A 20241-nucleotide genomic window follows, 5' to 3' on the forward strand; every position below is an offset into this window, starting at 1 on the left:
GGGCCGAATTGCCTACTCCTGCGCCTATTGTCCATTAAAATCTGACAATGTGCACTTTAACCACATGTAATTTTTTTCTATTACAAATCTCAAATTGTGGAGTACAGAGGCAAATGCAAATAAATAAATAAATGATGGGTCTTTGTCCCAAACGTTATAGAGGGTACTGTAGATGGCCTCATTTATATTCTAACGATCTCTTAGAAGCTACTCTTAGGACAAATTAGAAAATTACCCTGATATCCACTAGTTATGAAAATTAAGAGTTTAAGCGTGGGCTTCTTGGGGCTCCGATAGCACCCGATGGTATTGCAATCTCAGTCACCAAGGGCAACGTCAGAAGATCCTACAGGAGTGTGAACCCTCGGAAAACATCATGGCCTGATGGTGTACCTGGCTGTGTTCTCCAAACCTGCATGGACCAACTGGCTACAGGTCTTGAGGATATCTCACCCTTTCATTACAGATGTCTGGGGTTCCCACCTGATTTAAAAGGGCATCATTAATATCGTTGCCCAAGATAAATAAGGGGACATGCCTCAATGATCACCAATTTTGCCATTCTCCTTACTGCAACTGAATGTTGACATCTGGAGACAAGTCTGCACAGATATCCAGATCCCTTTCTACATCTACATTTTACAAATCTAATTTCAGTTCATTATTTTTGTACTAGGGAGAACAGCCTCATATTTTTCATCATTGCGTTCCATCTGCCATGTTATTGCGCACACTAAGCATTAATACTGCATCTAAGATATTTTCACATTGCGCTGTGTGGTTAACAAACTTGGACACATTATATAGAATATTTTACCTATTGAGGCAATCTTAATTCTTCTCATTTTACCGATTTTGTTTCTGCAGAACGTTTAAAGTCTGAGGAAGGGCAGCCGATGGTTTTAAAACTCAAAGACTGGCCTCCCGGTGAAGATTTTAGGGATATGATGCCAACCAGGTAATAGCTTTTTAATTTTGCGTCAGCATCCGGATGGTAAATATGAGATATTAGCCTCTCATTGCTTGGTTTACAGGTTTGACGACTTGATGAACAACCTTCCTCTACCTGAATACACAAAGAGAGATGGGAGATTAAATCTGGCATCAAGGCTCCCAAATTATTTTGTGCGACCTGACCTCGGACCAAAGATGTACAATGCTTATGGTAAGTATTGCACATTGCATTAATATGTTCTGTAGGTTTAGGATAAGACTTGATATTTTGCTTCGTGCCATTCGACAAAGTAAATCAAGTTTGCAAGGTGATCTTATAGTGATGTATAAAATCATGAAGCAAATGGATTGGGTGAATGCATAAAATCTTTTACCCAGATTATGGGGAATCAAGAACCAGAAGAACATGAGTTTAAGGTGAGTGAGGAAAGATTTAATAAGAACCTGAGGGCAACCTTTTCAAACGGAGTGTGATGGGATATGGAAACAGCTGCCAGAGGAGGTAGTTGAGGCAGCTACTTTAACAGCATTTAAAATACATTTGGACAGGTACAAGGAAACCTTTAGAGTGACATGGCCACATGCAGGCAGATGGGCCTCGCATAGATGGCACATCTTGGTCGACATGGACAAGTTGGATTAAAGGACCTGTTTCCATATTGTGTCTGGAAAGTCCATGTTGTGTCTGGAACGTTCATGTTTGAAACCGTCTATTTCTGTTATGTAAAACTTCAAAACTTGCCTAGTTTATTGCACAGTTAGGCTGAACTTAAGTATTGTAGGCCTTTATCACGTGACTATTGTTACCTCACTTTAATTAATTTGTTAACCTTGGTATGGTTGGTTTTGATGTTTCCAGTAGGATTCTTTAGTAAACTTTCAATAGTTGTATTCATGAAAATTTACATTTCGACTATAGTTGATGAGCATCATACCTTATTTAGTTTGGGTTACTTTGCAGAACGTCAAAATTGTAAGTATGGTTCCACTCTAACTCAATAGTTGCATTCTTAAATAATCATGTGTTAGAGATCACAGTGTGTAAAACAAGTGTCAAAAATAGGACTCGAAGGCAGAGACTTTCAAATTTGCAATAACAACGTTATTTTCCCCTGTGGTGTTTTCAAAAGTAGCAGTCTATTTTAGTAGTTTAAATATATTTTTACATTGTTTATATGTTGCATTGTTTAATAGAGTATTATTGCACGTGTCAATGGAAGTGATTACTTGTCAATTTCAATGGCCACGCATGGTGAAACTGACAGACTGTACTTAAGAGACAATGGTATCTAATTACTGTGGGGATACGGCGGCATAAAGTGTGGAAACAGGCTCTTCCGCCCAACTTGCCCACACTGGCTGCAATAGTCTCACCTGCCTGCGTTTGTTCCGTATCCTTTCAAACCTGTCCTATCCATGTACCTGTCTAACTGTTTCTTAAATGATGGGATAGCCTCAACTACCTCCTCTGGCAGCTTGTTCAATACACCCACCACCCTTTGTGTGAAAAAGTTACCCCTCAGATTCCTATTAAATCGTTTTCCCCTTCACCTTAAACCTGTGTCCTCTGGTCCTCGATTCATCTACTCTGTGCATCTACCTGATCTATTCCTCTCATTATTTCATACACCTCAATAAGATCACCCCTTATCCTCCTGCGCTCTGAGGAATAGAATCCCAGTCTACTCTATCTTTCCCAAGCCCAGGTAAAATCCTTGTAAATCTTCTCTGAACCCTTTCCAGCTTGCCAACATCTTTCCTCTAACATGATGCCCAGAACTGAACACAATGCTCTAAATTCGGCCTCACCATCGTCTTATACAACTGCAACATGACCTCCCAACTTCTATACTTAATACTCTGACTGATGAAGGCCAAAGTGCTAAACGCCGATTTGACCACCCTGTCTACTTGCGACTCGACCTTCAAGGAACCATGCACCTGTACTCCTAGATCCCTCTGCTCTACAACACTCCCCAGAGCCCTATCATTCACTGTGTAGGTCCTGCCCATGTTAGAGTTCCCCAAATGCAACACCTTACATTTCTCTGTATTATATTCCATCAACTATTCCTTAGCCATCCTGGTCAATTGATCAAGATCCTGCTGCAATTTTTCACAATCATCTTCACCATTTTGCCTTCCATGAAGCCAATTCTCTATCCATTCAGCTATCTTTCCTTGGAACCCCTGCAATTGAACATTCCAGAGCAGCCTACCATGGAAAACCTGGTTGAATGCTTTGCTGAAGTCCATATAAACAACATCTACAGCTCTGCCCTCGTTGACCTTTTTGGTCACGTCTTCATAAAACCCAATCAGATTTGTGAAACACGACTTCCCACGTACAAACCATGCCAACTATCCCTAATCAGCCCTTGTTCATCTAAATGCCTGTATATCCTATCCCTCAGAATACTCTAGTAACTTTCCAACTGCAGATGTTAAGCTCATTGGGCTATAGTTCCCAGCATTTTCCCTGCAGCCTTTCTTGAATAGAAGCACAACATTTGTCACCCTCTAGTCTTCTGGCACCTCTCCTGTATTTAAAGACAACTTATAAATTTCAACCAGGGCTCCTGCAATTTCCTCTCTGGTTTCCCACAATGTCCTCGGACATATAAGATCAAGCCCTGGAAATTTGTCTACCTTTATACATGATAGTACCTGCATCACCTCTTCACACAAGTTATGGTAGTAGAATTAGGCCATTTGGCCCATCATGGCTGATCTCTGCCTCCTTATCCCATTTCCTGCCTTCTTCCCATAACCCTTGACATCCGTTCAAATCAAGAATTTGTCTATCTCTGCCATAAAAATATTCACTGACTCGGCTTCCACAGATTAACTACCCTCTGACTAAAGAAGTTCCTCCTCGCCTCCTTTCTAAAAGAGTGCCCTTTAATTTTGAGGCTATGACCTCTGGTCCTAAACTCTACCACCAGTGGAAACATCCTTTCCACATCCACTCTATCTATGCCTTTCATTATTCTGTAAGTGTCAGAGGTCCCCCCTCAACGTTGTAAACTCCAGCGAGTAGAGGCCCAGTGCTGTCAAACACTCATCATATGCTAACCCATTCATTCCTGGAATTATTCTTGTAAACCTCCTCTGGACCCTCTCCAGAGCCGGCACATCCTTCCTCAGATATGAGGCCCAGATTTGCTCTCAGTACTCCAACTGCCGCCTGACCAGCGCCCAAGTTATAGAGCCTCAGCATTACATCTCTGTTTTTGTATTCCAGTCCTCTTCGACCATAACACTGATTGCTCTCAAAACACTTCCATTGACTGAACCTCTGTTCTCCTGTCTTCCTCTGCGGTAAATATAGGGGAGAACTCAGAGAGTGGTGAATCTCTGGAACTCTCTGCCACAGAGGGTAGTTGAGGCCAGTTCATTGGCTATATTTAAGAGGGAGTTAGATGTGGCCCTTGTGGCTAAGGGGATCAGGGGGTATGGAGAGAAGGCAGGTACAGGATACTGAGTTGGATGATCAGCCATGATCATATTGATGGCGGTGCAGGCTCGAAGGGCCGAATGGCCTACTCCTGCACCTAATTTCTATGTTTCTAACTCATTGAGGACCTTACCCATCTCCTGTGGCTCCACACAGAGATGACAGCTTTGATTCCTGTCTCTCATCTGTATTCATCTTTTCTCCCTGTATTGCCTTTTTAGATATCTTCTGTTCTTTAAACGCTACCCAATCCTCTGGCTTTCCACTAATCTTTGCTATGTTATATGCCTGCTCTTAGTTTTAGACTGCCCTTGACTTCCCTTGTCAGCCACAGTAGCCTCACACTCCCCCTGAACTTTTCTTCCTCTTTGGAATGAAAATATCCTGCATCTTCCGAATTATTCCCAGAAATCCTTGCCATTGCTGTTCCACCGTCATTCCTGCTAGGGGTACCTTTCCAGTCAACTTTTGCCAGCTCCCCTCTCATGCCTTTAGTCCCCTTTGCTCAGCTGTAATACCGACACATACGATTTCACCTTCTCCCTCTCAAATTGCAGGTTAAATCTTACCATATTGTGGTTGCTATGTCCTCGTGTTTTCCTTTACCTTGAATTCCCTTATTAAATCCCGTTTAGTGCACATCACTAAATCCAGAATTGCCTTTTCTCCTGATGTAACTTGTACCCTATATCCTGGCTACTGTTTGTGGGTCTGTAAATAACTCCCATTAGAGTCTTTTTACCCGTATAATTTCTCAGCTCTTCCTGCTGACTGGCTAGCACGCAACACAAGCTTTTCTTTGTAACTCGGTACATGTGACAATAAACTAAACTAAATTTGGATAAACCTCCAGAATGTTACTTTGTTACTGGTTTCAAATAAAACTTTCTATTTATCAGTCTTTGAACATGTATTTTAATGATTCCATGCGGTATTCAAAATAAAGTATTTTCTTCAGGGTTAATAACAACAGAAGATCGAAAGGTTGGAACAACAAATCTCCATCTAGATGTGTCTGATGCAGTTAACGTGATGGTTTATGTTGGTATACCAATAGGGGAGAGCAACCATGAAGAGGGTGAGTTTAGCTGTAAAATGTAGGTTTCAGTAATTCATTCTGGTTCTGTCATTATTTCACTTCAACATGAATCATTTTTATACAATTGAGAAATGATGTCTTCTATTATCTAATATTTCTACTGATTGCACAGCCATATAACAGCTGATAGTCCCTTTGAATTAACAGTTTCCCTTGGTTTCAGTGGTGAAATTGAGCAGTGTTATTATGTGGAAGATCTAAAAAGTGTCATGATCAGAGGGTGTACCTACGTACAAATATCAGTGGAATAATTGCCTTTTATCCGACAGAGATTATCCGATATTCAGGAGCAGTGAGGGAAAAAGAAAGTCCATGAAAATAGAAAAAGGATGAATAAAACATGAGGACAGAATTATTTTTTCCAAGATAAACAAGATTGAATTTCATGCCCAAGATTTATTCAATTTGAACCCATGGAATTTGTTGCAAATTGAAAATGCAACTTTTTCCAGACACTGTGTTTTCTGTGTTCCTTCCAGAAGACTTCCGTCGACCCAAATAAGGTCTTGTATTGTCCTTTTGAAAAATAGGGATTTTTAGGACGCGGGTTATGATCATTTAGCCAAATACCCTGCTGCTTCTTATTAATCTCAGTCCCATCTCCAAGCCTTTTCATCAAATCCCATCTCTTCTTTCCACCAACAACCTATTTAGTTGTTGCTTAATCTGTTCAGTAGCCTTCTCTGGTAACTTTTCCCAAGTTTATTATATTCTTTGTCTTGCTGATAAAAGCTTTCTTTGATTCTTAAATTGCTATTAACTGACATGCTCCCATCTATTTATGTTAAGAATCTTGAATTATTACAGTAACTTTTATAATAATTACAGATGAAGTAATATTCCTTTTTTTTTTAACTGAGTTCAAATAGAAAATAATTGTTAGAATATAGGTCCCTTACAGTCAGCGACAGGTGAATTTATAATGGGGAAACAAGGGAATGGCAGAACAGATAAACAAGTACTTTGGTTCTGTCTTCACTAAGGAAGACACAATCTCCCCAAAATACTAGGGGATCGAGGATCTAGTGGGAGGAAGGAACTGAAGGGAATGCACATTATTCAGGAAATGGTGTTAGGCAAACTGTCAGGACTGAAGGCAGATAAATTCCCAGGGCCTGATAGTGTGCTTCCCAGAGTACTCAAGGAGGTGACCCTAGAAATCGTGGATGCATTGGTGATCATTTTCCAAATGTGTTCTCGACCCTGGATCAGTTCCTGTGGACTGGAGTGTAGCAAATGTAACTCCACTTTTTAAGAAAGGAGGGAAAGAGAAAACTGGGAATTATAGACGTTAGCCTTACATCGGTAGTAGGAAAGATGCTCGAGTCAATTATTAAGGATGTAATAGCAGCGCATTTGGAAGGCAGTGACAGGATCGGTCAAAGTCAGCGGATATATGAATGGGAAATCATGCTTGACTGATCTTCTGGAATTTTTTGAGTATGTAACAAGTAGAATGGATAAGATAGAACCAGTGGATGTGGTGTATCTGTACTTTCAAAAGACCTTTGAAAAGGTCCCACACAAGAGATTAGTGTGCAAAATTAGTGTGCAACATGGTATTGGAGGTAGGGTATAGACATGGATATAGAAATGGTTGGCAGATAGGAAGCAAAGACTAGGGATTAACGGGTCCTTTTCAGAATGGCAGGCAGTGACTAGTGGGGTGCTGCAAGGCTCGGTGCCGGGACCCCAGTTATTTACAATATATATTAACAATTTAGATGAGGGAATTAAATGTAGGCAGTGGAGGCCAATTCACTGGATGTTTACAAGAGGGAGTTAGATTTAGCTCTTAGAGGTAAAGGAATCAAGGGATATGGGGAAAAAGCAGGAATGAGGTACTGATTTTAGATGATCAGCCATGATCATATTGAATGGTGGTGCTGGCTTGAAGATCCAAATGGTCTACTCCTGCACCTATTTTTTTTTTCCTTCTATATTTCTATCTAATGCTGTTATTCAGCAGTCTCCTTCATCTCAGTTAAACGATTGATAAACTTTTTTGGCATTCATACAATCATTAGGAATACATTATTTTATCTATTTCAGTTTAATGAAGACCAAAGCCACCGTCTAGTCCCTCTCACAATTTCTGGTCCCTTGGCACCAGTTCCATTTCTCACCTTAACAGCTGTTGGGCCAATCCAGACATTTGCAATCTTGATGCCATTTTGAAATTCTTCTCCTAATTTTTAGATTCCTCCATTGGCTCAATCCAGTAATCATCTCCTGTCCTGCAATTCTGACCACTTTAATGTTCCTGATTTAATTGGTGCCATGCTTTCAGTTGGGCCTTGGACTTTGCAATTTATTTCTCTAACTGCATTCTCCTACAACAGAACGGGTTTACGATGCTGATTAAAATCAGCTTTTAGTTTTTTGCCAAACAAAGTTCAGCAGCTATAGGGTGCATTGAAACTTTTACATAAATGCTGCATGTATGCAAGTTACTGAATGAAGCCCTCTGATGCTGATAATCCAAAAATATGGACAGGAATAGTAGAAAATAATTTAACATGTTTGATATTCTGAGTTTTGATTAGAAAAATATTGATTAAGCTAATTGGCAAACATTTTTAGAAAGTTTTGACTTTGGTGTTGATGTGACGGCAAAATTGGACCTTTATGAAATCTTTTGTAGTTGCACTTTTTAGAATTACAGAAATTGTGAATGATCTGTGCCACTGCCCCTCGTCAGTAGCTCCGCCAAACCCAACTCACTGCAACAATGAAGTCGCATCTTTTGTAAAAATAAAACGTAATTTGGAATATGAGAATCTGAAAATATTTGGTGTCAGTTGAAGATTTTGCTGCAATTTCTTGATGTAGTGATGTGGTACTTTGAAAGAAAAACACTTGTTTTCTCATCATTATCACAATCGGGGCCACTGACTTGCCCTTTTTAATAAATGGATTTCGAGGTTACTTGTCAAAGCAATAAAAATGCTTCATTTTGAATTAAAACAATATGGCATACTGAAAATCAATGGCTCTGATATTTGAGATTGTAGAACTTTGTTTTATTTTTAATCCATTGTGATTGTGTGCTGTCTATTAAGTTAGGATGATTTTAATTTTGGTTTTGTGTTTCTGCAATGCATTTATTCATCTGAGGGAATAGAGCATCTAAATTGAAGATTTAGTATTGGGAAAGTATTAATTTTGATAAATTATAGAGTGTGAAGTCAAGGCAGGGTGGAATTAGTTGGATGTAAACATGCGCCTGTATAATAAGCTGATGCTGAAAGTCTAACACAAGAATATTCACTATTTAGTGAGGTGCTACAGGTAGCACTGCATCAGTGTATTCCTGTTAAATATCAGGGAAATTTGCAAAGGGAAGGATTGGAAATGTGTCCAAAATTATTTAACTGGATGATCTTCAATCAAATTAAATGGTTAGGAAGATCATATTAATCAAGCCTAAATTAGATGTGGGCCTGTCATTTTTTGTTAAAGGATGGAGTTTCTCTAGATAATTGATTTCATTCCTTTAGTCACATGATGAATTTTCTCCTTCACAGATACAGATAACAGTGGAGTAGCAGGTCTGTCTATTTTCATTTATTTTCATAGAAATACTTCTCATTTATTTTCTCCATTGCTAGCAAGATCAGGTGGTGGTGGCACATTTCCAAATTTACCAGGAAACACTTGAATTGTGTGGGTGAAACTAATAACAGCCAGTCTCTGATATTTAACAATGTCTACATCTAGAGTGTATTTATTTTACCCTTTCTGTGCTCGGACAAATGAGGTCAGGATATCCTTTACTACCATCTTGTACATTTGTTGGTACTGTTGTTTCATCACTCCTGCTCTGTTGCAAATCAGCAAACAATTATTTGGACTTTCTGCTGCAATTTGTTTTATCAAGACGTAGAAAGGTTCAAATTTACAGCTTGGGCCAATTTCCCATTCTGATTTTATTCACATTTTGTTCTGCCACATTTCTAGCTTGGAATTATGAAGCCCTTTAAACCTGGGTCTCCATTTATCTGTTAACCAGGGTTGATCACTTTTAACATTTCTCAAAAGCAAAATATTGTGAATGATAGAGTTTAATAAATTAAAACATTCCCCTGATCGCCCTTCATTCTCCACCAACTCCTTCCTGTGTTTTTCATTTTAATCTCTCAGTTCCTCAGCAGAGGCCATGTTCTCCAGACCTGACATGTTGAGTTCCTACCTTTGTTATTGGAAAGGAATTGTTCTATCTTTAGAATTCCCAATCTTCCAAGACTACAGCTGCTGACAGCCTTTGCAGAGCTATAGATTTTAAATCGCTGATGTGACATTGTCCTTTGTTTTTCACTCACTCTAGCCTATACCCCTCTGAATCTGCTGCATTTCACTCACTAAGGACCAAGTGTAACACTCTTATCAAATCTGCCAACAAGGACAATGTTATAGTTTGGTAAACTCCTTTACTTTGCAGAAACTGAGTTGAAACTCATTAATCCTCTGGTTCTTGATGCAGACACTGAACATCTCACCACTAGAAGGCCACTGCCCCCATTTTGTGAGATCTTCCATCCACACCACTAACCTCATTGTCCTCCCACCATTCACGATTCATCTGCCAAAGATCAATAAACGAGTCTCCCAACAGGCTAACCACGCCAGCGTACTCTTAAACAAAGAACATCACATCCTGTCTTCACCATTTTTCATCCTTTTTTCACTCTTCACCAATGCCTTTGATGTTTTTGACAATCCCCCAATTCATTAGTTTACATTTTCTGATGCGTATTTTCTGGCCCTAACATGCTCATTTGAGTAATCCATTTCTCATCCTTCAACTCTGCGGTCTGGCACCATCTGTGAGCATTGGCCCTCTCCTGTCATGGAGACAGTATCATGCAACACAGCAGACCCTTCAGCCCACCACATCAATGCTTTCCTTTATTTCCCATTTACCTGCATTATGACTGCGTCCTATGCCTTACCTATTCCAGTGCCTGTCTAAATTTTACTTGCTTTTGATATTCTACCATGGAAGAACATTTTGACTATCGTATCTACCTACACCTCTCATAGTTTTATATACTTCTATCTGGACACCCCTCCTTCACTCTGGGGGAAAACAAGCCCAGTCTACCCAATGTTTCCCCTAACTAATGTCCTGCATGCAAAGCCTGGCAAGTGATAGGTGGATACAAGGGGAGATGGGTGGAGTAAATAACAAAGGCTAGAGGTGGCAAGGAGCTGATGTGGAGTGAATGGGAGAAGTTAAATGTAAAGCTGTTAGAGGGTACATGCAAGAAGGGGAATAAAAGTGAAGTGGGGAACTCTGAGATGGCAGGGGTGGAAATGAGCACTAGGAAAAGGGGAAAGAAACAGGGCGATGGGGGAAATGTGTGCGCACTATTGGGAGGGGGGGGGGCGGCGAGGAGAAGGTAGGTTAGTGGGGTATTATTTGAAAATAGAGAATTCAATGTTCATACCGTTGGATTGTAAATGACACAACCAGAATTAGCGGGATGCTGTTGTTCCAAAGTTCTTAATTCCCAACTTTAGTATTATATATCCCAGCCTATGAAGCAAACATGGCATATGCCCTCTTCACCATTCATTTCTATCCATCTTGCCATTTACAGCGAACTGTAGACTTGAATCCAAAGGTTCCTACATTCCTAGTACACTATCATTTACTGTCCTGCTATGAATTAATTTCCCAAAGTGCAGCCCATTTGCCAATGCTCTGCCCAACTTTCCACCTGATCTATATCCTATAACCTTAGACAACCTCTCTCACTGCCCACAAACTCACCAATGTTTGTGTTATTCACAAGCTTGCTAATCGTACCTCCTGCATTCACATCCATGTTGTTAATTTCATAAACAACAAAGGACCCAGCACCAATTCCTGCAGTATAGGACTGATCACCATAATTCCAATCAGAAAGGTGTCCTTCCATCTCACCCCGTTGCTCCTTTCACAAGCCATTTTTGGATCCGTTGACCCAACTCGCCTTGGATCTCGTGTGCTCTCATACAGAACTCATAATGGTTTTAGTCCTCACCTTTGCCCAGTGTCCTCATTCTGTGAATCATTTCCATTACCTCCAGTATAATGGTCCCACTGGACACACTGTTTTCCTGTCTCTTTGCTGCATTCCTATTGCAAGTCCGAGGTTCACTCTTGCATCTCCCCAAACCGCACATCTAATTGCCCTTAACTAAAGAAGCAGTTGAGGTTGATCTACTGGTCAATATCGGCCAGAGTATCAGTGGTAGATTTCCTTCCCAAAGAACATTAACGAAGCAAGAGAGTTTTTCTGACAATCTGGCAATTGCAATATTATTGAGGCTAGATGTTTTTCTTTTGTTTTATTGCAGTTTCTTGATTTTGAATTCTCAAGTTGTCACAGAGTGATTCTGGCTCTTGTCTCATGGTGGTTCAGAACTCTGGATGTTGGTCCAGAAACCTAACTACCATGTTACTCTCCCATCTTTTCAGGTGAAGCAGCAGCTTACTTGTACTGGTATTACAGTACTTGTACTACTTTTAATACTACTAGCTCCATTCAAAGTGGTGGTCTCTTCTTTTGGGGAAATCAGATTCAGAAGGGGGAGTGCTTTGCAAGTCAGCAAGGGTCTGCAACTTTACTTCTCCATGCCATTCCCTACCTGTCCTCAGCTTTTGGCCTCCAACTTTGTTTTCATGAGGGCTGTGAAACAGAACCTTATTTGCTGACACGATATTTAACCACCTTCAGGATTCAAGACGGAAATAGACCATTCTAATGCATTTTACATCAGATGCAATTCATTGATTTGCAATTGCTTCAGACATGCCTTTTGTTACACGGCTTTTATCAACTCTTTCAGCTAGCAGATGTGACTAAGACCATTCTTACCCTTTCCTCTCTACCTATCCACTTTTCCTGCAGCTTGGAACTTCAATTCTGACTTCTCCCACATGTGATTAAAATGTCACCAACCCAAATGTTAACCCTGTCACAATCTCCACTGATGCTGCCTGACCACCTGAATATTTCCTGTTTTTGTATCTCTGATAACACCCTGTCGCAGTTTATTTCAGAGATTGTAGTACTCACTGTCTTGTACAAGAGCAAGTTTGTATGAAATAACAATGATGTGTATTTACAAATTAAAACAAGAACTGAAATTTGAACATCAATCTGTTGTTTAGTGTCTATCTTTAATTATTTAACCATTTGTAATACTTGAGTACTAAGTTAGCATTACAAACCTCTAGCTTATTGTTGTAGAGATTATTGTGTATTCAGAGACATATATGGATTCAAGTCTGCATCAGTCAGCCAATAAAACATGAAAGTTCCTTTCAGCTTGCCTTTCCCAACAGACCCCCAATATGACCGTTTTTCCTTCTCTTGCCACTTTGCCATCTTCCACTCTTTGTAAAGTTGAGCTAATTGAAAACGCAGCTATTCTTTATCTCATGCTTGCCTGTCAGTAAGGTCCTTGTTCCACAAAATCTCCAATGTAAGGTTTTCACCCGCTTAGTGTTTAAATGCCTTGGTGCCTTGTGGGTATAACCCTTTCAAGACATTTCCCCCACCCTGGCTCCCCTAATGCTGACTGTGCCTCCTGCTGCCAAAGTCTCACAGTCTACAATTCCTATTCCAAGTCCCTCTTAGCATCTCCTAAAACCCTGTAACTTTCATCAGTCTTTTGGTGACCTACGTTCATCACCCATTTATTTCTAATGTTGCTGAATATTAGCTTAGGATATATTGTCTGTGCTAGAGGCCCTGTATTGTGTATCATGCTTTGTTATGCTGTATGTGATCAGAGGTAATGAAGACCATTGAAGAGGGTGATGTGGATGAGGTGACAAAGAAAAGAATCCACAAAAGCAAAGAGAAGGCAGGTGCACTTTGGCACATCTATGCAGCAAAAGATGCAGAAAAGATCAGAGAGTTGCTGAGAAAGGTAAGCTTCAGATTGTCCGTCACAGTGATGCCTGTTGAATGATGGCTTTAAACGGCATTGCAGTTCTACTGTAATAATTGGAAGCTAAACTATTCAATCTATTTAGATGAGAATATTGATACATTCATCCCCATTGTCATAAAACATTTTAACAATTTGTTTTTCCTGTTTTTGTACACTTGTCATAAATTGCTGATTTTTAAACGATACTTGTTTATTAACAGGTGTGCTCTTGGTGTGATAGTTAAATATACATGCCACTCAAACCTATTGTTTTTGTTCCACCATTCAGTCATTTTCTGAAGTTATAAACCTTCAACCCACCCTTAGCCCAAACCTTACCACTCAAGGAAAAACAAACAAACTGATCAATGCATCGTTGAACGGCTTTGGTGGAAATCAATGTATTTTTATAACACATTTTATGACAAATGAAAGTTCCAACTTGTCGCCCACCTTTTTGTGCGTAAATGTATTATAGGAAGTGAAGTTATGGAGGCATGAAAGGCCACTGTTTTCCTTTATTCTGTCTGGTACATTCATCTCCAGCAGTTTGCTCAATATTTTACTTCCTGATATAATATGTCAAGTTCCATTGGTTAAGTTTACAAAGTGTATTTTGGGCTTATTTTATCTGAAAATGTAATATGTTGTATCACAAAGGTACTTCAGCTGCTCCCATTTCCATCAAACTCGCCTCCTGTACATTGCACACTTTCACTTTGTTTTTTGCTGTTATTTTTGTAATCGGAATTGTAAATGGTATTCTGTATTGCCTAACTTGGCCACAATAGGAATCTTAGCACAGCCTTTGCAGTCTTGCATTTCTCTCTTCAATGATTTACTGACTTCCACATTCCTGGAATACTTTGTGCAGATTTCCTTTCTTCATGTTTGAGCATGTTGGATTGCCCTGGTGGGAAATTATTAACAGATATCCATCCTGCCCAACCTTCCTCAACTATCACTACCCCTGTAATTTCCTTCCCTTCCTCAACTGTACTAACAGCAAAATCTGGGCCATTTATTTAACAGCAGTTCTTGAGTTCAATACTCAAGCTCTGTTCAATCCCTCTACCTAGCTCTTCTCCTTGGATATTTTTGAGTCATTCATTGTTTTCATAATGATTATTTGCTCTTCAGCTTGAAGTCACTATCTTTGTGTGACTTAAGCTGTGAAATTGAATTATGTAGTCAAATGCGGAGAGGCAGATCAGTTCAGTTACAATTGCATAAATTGTACAAAAAACACACTTCTTAGTTTGTGATGTTCCCCTATTTAAATGTTGTCCACGCTTGTATAGTAGGTGTATACAGGAAGTAACCAGTTGCAGAATTGGATATTGGTATATGCAGAAAAAGCCTTCAGCTGTTTTTCTTTTTCATTTGTAGCCCCACTAATTGTTGGTGAGCCAGTTGATTTACTTTCCTTGCCTGTGGCTTTGTCACAAACACACTTTTATTGCAGTTCATGTCTTGTAATGCTGTAACATTTCAATTCACGTAATTTTTAGTTTCTATTCCATTTACTGGATTCAGTAATTGTATAATACATCCAACTGAGAATCTATAACTTCAAAGAAAGTCGATGAAAATGTATTCTAACTATATATCTTTTGTTTTAAACTCGAATCTAGTTCTGTTCTGGTTTATTTTTCTCCATTTTGGGTTGCCATGTTTTGGTCATGAGTTGGTGATTAGATGCTTGTGCATAAATTTGCCATTTCTATGCTTGATTCTGCTCTAGGTGTCGGAAGAGCAAGGTCAAGATAACCCACCTGATCATGACCCTATTCATGACCAGAGCTGGTACCTAGACCAAACTCTGCGGAAACGACTGTATGAGGAGTATGGTGTGCAGGGCTGGGCTATTGTCCAGTTCTTGGGGGATGCTGTCTTCATCCCTGCTGGAGCACCTCACCAGGTAAGGCATGTCAAGAGCCAGTAGACTCCACTGCTTGGGCAAGGTTTTAGTTGGATGGAATATTGTTTTAAGAAAGAATGAACTTGAATTTTATAAGAAAGGGGTGGTGGTAACCAAACACAAACAGAAATACTTAATTACTTTTGAAAGGTACTATATAACTAAATCTTTCTTCTTTCTTTCTTTCTTTAACCTACCTTGATACTAATCAATCACAAGGTCCTGTTTGTACTATAAACCTTTCTGGCAGATTTATTTTCTGCCACCTTTCAAGCACTTACCACTTTCATTGTCAATCTCGGTACCCCATTTCTTCTATTCCAGCAACAATGAACACGTTACCAAAATTACCTAACTGTTTTTAAAATGTTTTGGGGTAATCTGGTCACACAAAATACAAAATAAATGCAAGTCATTTTGTTCTCCTAAAATTATTCTCTTTCAAAATAGCGAAAGAAAATACTGTCACCCTTCTCCATTGTCTCTGCATTCTGAAACAATCTGTTACCTTTTAAATATGTTCAAAAATGCACAATCATGCTTGTTTTTCAGCCTTTTTGTTGGATGAAATTAATGCAAAAATGTGTAGTAATGACAATATCTCTCCTCCAGGTACACAATCTGTACAGTTGCATCAAAGTAGCTGAAGATTTTGTGTCTCCAGAACATGTCAAACACTGCTTCCGACTTACTCAGGAATTCAGACATTTGTCAAATACTCACACAAACCATGAAGATAAATTGCAGGTATGGAGCCAATAAGGATAAGGTCCAATTGCCAGTGAAATTCTGTCCTGAAATAAGCTCCTACTAAAATACAAATGGTACCTAGACCAAATCCTGCAGAAATAACTGTATGAGTAGTATGGTATGCAGGGCTGGGCTGAATGCAAAGTCTAACCAGTAAGGTAATGTCTTGTCCCAAACAAGAACAGGACGGGCAGGTGCTTGTCGAAGTGAAAGGAAAGACTAATGGTTTATATTGCACTTATTGCGATGTTAATGGTTGTGGCGGGTTATCTTAGGCAGTGGGCTGACTCGGGTGACAGGGATATTAGTCATAACCAAAATGTAGCTGAGAGAAGGGCAGGATTAGCTCGATGTTCCAGGATATAAATGTTACAGACATGATTGAGACAAGGTAATGGAGATGGGGGAATTGCCTTTTTGATCAGGGAGGACTTAATTACAATGCTTGGAGAGGATATTTTGGTCAATCGTCCAGTGGGGTTATATGGATAAAATTTAGAAATAGAAAAAAAGTGATCACTATGATAGAATTGCATTATAGGCTCCTCCATCGTCAGTGGGATAAGAGGCGCATATGTGTAGGGAGATGGCAGATAGCTGTAAAAATAATAGGGAGGATTTCATTGAAGATATCCTTTCCTAATATTGATTGTTCTCCCTTTGTATAAAGGGCTTGGATGGGATGGAATTTGGTAAATATGTCCAAGAAAGTCATCTTGTACAATATATGTTAGGCTCTGGAAAAGAGGGCAAAATACTGGACTTCCCCTTCGGGAAGATAGTAGGACAAGTGGCTGAGGTGTCAGTACTTTGGGGCTAGAATTCAACTAGTTTTATGATAGATAAGGAGAATATATGGAGATATACAATTCAGTTGCTGTTATCAGGCAACTGAATGATTAGACCACAACTAGAGCAGTCCTGAACTACTATCTACCTCATTGGTGACTCTCGAACTATCTGTGATCAGACTTTACTAGCTTTATCATGTACACTGTAAATGGCTCGATTGTAATCTTGTATTGTCTTTCCGCTGACTTGTTTTCACTATACCTCAGTACACGTAACAGTAAGCTAAACCAAGAAGGATAGAACTGGCCAAAAGATAAGATCTTAAATTGGGGCAAGGCCAATTTTGTAATCATAATGGAGAACGTCACAGAGATGGATTGGGAGGTTTGGAATGAGCTGCCAGAGAACCTACTCATAGATACGGATATAATTATCTATTTTAAAAGGGATATGGAGAGAAAGCAGGAACGGGTACTGATTTTGGATGATCAGCCATGATCATATTGAATGGCATTGTTGGCTCGAAGGGCTGAATGGCCTACTCCTGCACCTATTTACTATGTTTCTAAGGTGTTTGGACAGATATATGATATGGATGGAAAAGGCTTAGAGGGAACTGGGCCAACAAAAAAAGGGGAATGTGGCTGGTGCAGAATAGCAACTTGATCAGCATGGACAAGGAGGACTGGGCAGCTTATTTCTATTCTAACATTTCTGACTCTAAACCAGCCAGGGATCCCATACATTGTGTGACCAGCTACCAGGTGAGCAGTTATACAGGTGAACCCCATGCTACTGCCCTTCCAGGTTTGGAAATTCACTCTAATGGAATTCACAAATTGCTCCCCAGCAATTTGTAATGCAGAAACAAATTCTCTCTTCATTTATTGAGGAGGGGGGGGAGAGGGGGGAATAAACTAAATCAAAATGCAAAAGAAACACATTTTCAATATTTGATTTTAACTACTCAGTAAAGTTTGGAGCAGACATCACTGCATCGATATAGTTGCAGTCACATTGAGTAGTCTCTCTCCATCACCCCACCTTTCCCAGCCTGGGGACATGTGAATAGAGGGAGGCGCTGCCCTGCTCTCTGAACCCTCTTCATTGTGGTGAGCTGCAGTCACCAGAGCCAGTCCTTCCATCGCCTGCCTACAGTAATCCACAAGGCAAGGCAAGTATTCATCTGTGACATGGTGACGTCGTATCCAAATCCTATTGCCTCATTTTAGTGACTAAAATTTAAATTTGTTGTTACTTTTGCATGAGCCTTATCCACCCCCCAAGTCTAATATTGGTATTAGCTATTAAATAATAGCACTGGGTCACTTAGTCCTCACCAATAAAATTGCTTCATATGAGAGGAAATTATTCGGTAAGAAAGCATCTCCCCTTAAAACACGTGATCCAACGACGTCGCCCATTCCTTCTCTCCATAGATGCTGCCTCACCCGCTGAGTTTCTCCAGCATTTTTTGTCTACCTTCGATTTTTCCAGCATCTGCAGTTCTTTCTTAAACTTGATCCAACAGAAAGATGGGTTTGTGTTACAGAAAATCACAGCATGGTCGGTTTCTGGAACTCCTTAAAGTGGAGTTTACCGTACTGTTTGTTCTGATTGTACTGAAATAGTTTACTTGGTCACAGCCAGAATCAGTCATCAAGGCTGAAACCATGGACTGCTGAATTGGCTAAAGGAGCCATCTTAGGAAAACCTGAATATGTAAAGGTTTTAATGTTAACAGTTGCCTTTATTTCTCCGTGTCTGTTAGTAATTGGAAAGTTCATGATACGTTTTCAATGATGTAGACCACAGGTTAGAATAAAGTTTCTTGTCCTCAGGTGAAGAACATTATCTACCATGCTGTGAAAGATGCTGTTGGGACCCTGAAGTCTGAGGAACCCAGACTGGGCAAGTCATAGAACAGCCTAGAATGGAAATCAATCACTCGGAGGAACTGTTCTGCAACAAGCGCTCATTAAAAATTACGTTCATTTAAAAATGGAAAGGATGTTTTGGAGGAAGTTAAGATGTTCAATAAACATTCACCAGATTATCAGCGTGGAATGTAGTAGCAACCGTGCTCTTCCCTGCAGCAAGCTGTAGGAACAGAAGTTGGGAGAGTGTCACATTGTAGTTAGTTTCACACTGAGTTAGTGGTTATATTTAATTCAAAAAAGTCCCTTTCCCCTTACTTTATCCATAGTCATGCAAAAACTGCTGGGTTAATGAAAAGTGATCTTATAGAAGTAGTATATATAGCCCATGGCTATAACATTCTCATCTTTCCAGAATGAGCTGAAAGTTTAAAGGGACAGCAAGACTATTTGTGGGCTAGCATTAACTCTGATCAATTGATTCCTGATTTATTTAAGTTTCACTCCTTTACAATATTCCAGAGACTCAGTTATGGAGCTGTTTCTTCATGGTATCTGGTCACTGAGTTACAGGCAGACCATACTGGAATAAAAAACTAACTCAATCAGGTGAAGAGATACCAGTTAACATGTGACAATTTATAGCATAGAATGAATGATATCTGCATCACTCATTATCCCTCTAGGTCCCAATCACAAATAGCAGTGGGAGGTGAAATTGGATTTCTGGTTAATTCTGTGGATGTTAGGGTTTCAGAGGTGTAGAACTGTCAGAAATTATTTTTTTTTCCATTTTCCAAGTTGGATTTTGTGTCTCAACTTCGTATATTTAAAAAGAACAGAAGTTATTTTACTATGTAAAGGAGCAATCTCTTTCTGAATAAATCTTTTTGCCCGGCCTGCTGCAGTGTGTTCCTTCATTGGAAGCATTCATGAAGCTCCTATTGAAGCAGGCAATAGGTAAACTCCACCAGGCATGCGCCTCGTGTTTCTATCAGCGAGATGGACTATGTAACAATGGTTCTACATGCACTGACCTGTGGTTGGAGTTCCTTTCCTTCAACTTGAAATTACGTTTGTGTCACCTGAAGAAAATTCCATTTCACTGTCAGACATCGGGCAGTAAACTGGGCAGTAAGGAAGGAATGACGTGCAGTAGTGTGATGATGGAGATCTTGAATAACAAAACTAAATATCGATATTAAACTGGTCAGTTGATTTATTAGTAACTAAAAGTCGTACCACTCAACTGAGTGTTATTAACTGTTAACTTGTGGAGAAATACTCAAGCAGTCTGAAGAAGGGTCTCGACCTGAAACGTTACCCATTCTCTCCAGAAATTCTGCCTGTCCCGCTGAGTTGCTCCAGCATTTTGTGTCTATACTCAAGCAGTGTTGCTTTGCTGAAAACATTTCGCAACCTCGCTCCCTTTCAGCTGCCGCCCCCCCCCATCCCAAACGGG

The 20241-nt window shown here is 39.8% G+C and overlaps 1 protein-coding gene across 1 annotated transcript in view; it reads left to right on the forward strand.

The window, feature by feature from the left end:
* LOC129701877 (lysine-specific demethylase 3B-like) overlaps positions 1 to 19679 on the forward strand; it is an 86976-nt gene extending 67297 nt beyond the window's left edge. Inside the window, 8 exon segments of the mRNA XM_055643367.1 lie at positions 868 to 958; positions 1035 to 1165; positions 5370 to 5489; positions 9038 to 9061; positions 13297 to 13436; positions 15184 to 15360; positions 15973 to 16107; positions 18744 to 19679. Coding sequence (XP_055499342.1) covers positions 868 to 958; positions 1035 to 1165; positions 5370 to 5489; positions 9038 to 9061; positions 13297 to 13436; positions 15184 to 15360; positions 15973 to 16107; positions 18744 to 18824 — 899 coding nt within the window. The 3' untranslated portion in view covers positions 18825 to 19679.
* Positions 19680 to 20241: the final 562 nt, after the last annotated feature.

This window comes from Leucoraja erinacea, chromosome 11 (genome assembly GCF_028641065.1).
Source record: "Leucoraja erinacea ecotype New England chromosome 11, Leri_hhj_1, whole genome shotgun sequence".
Lineage (NCBI taxonomy): Eukaryota > Metazoa > Chordata > Chondrichthyes > Rajiformes > Rajidae > Leucoraja > Leucoraja erinaceus.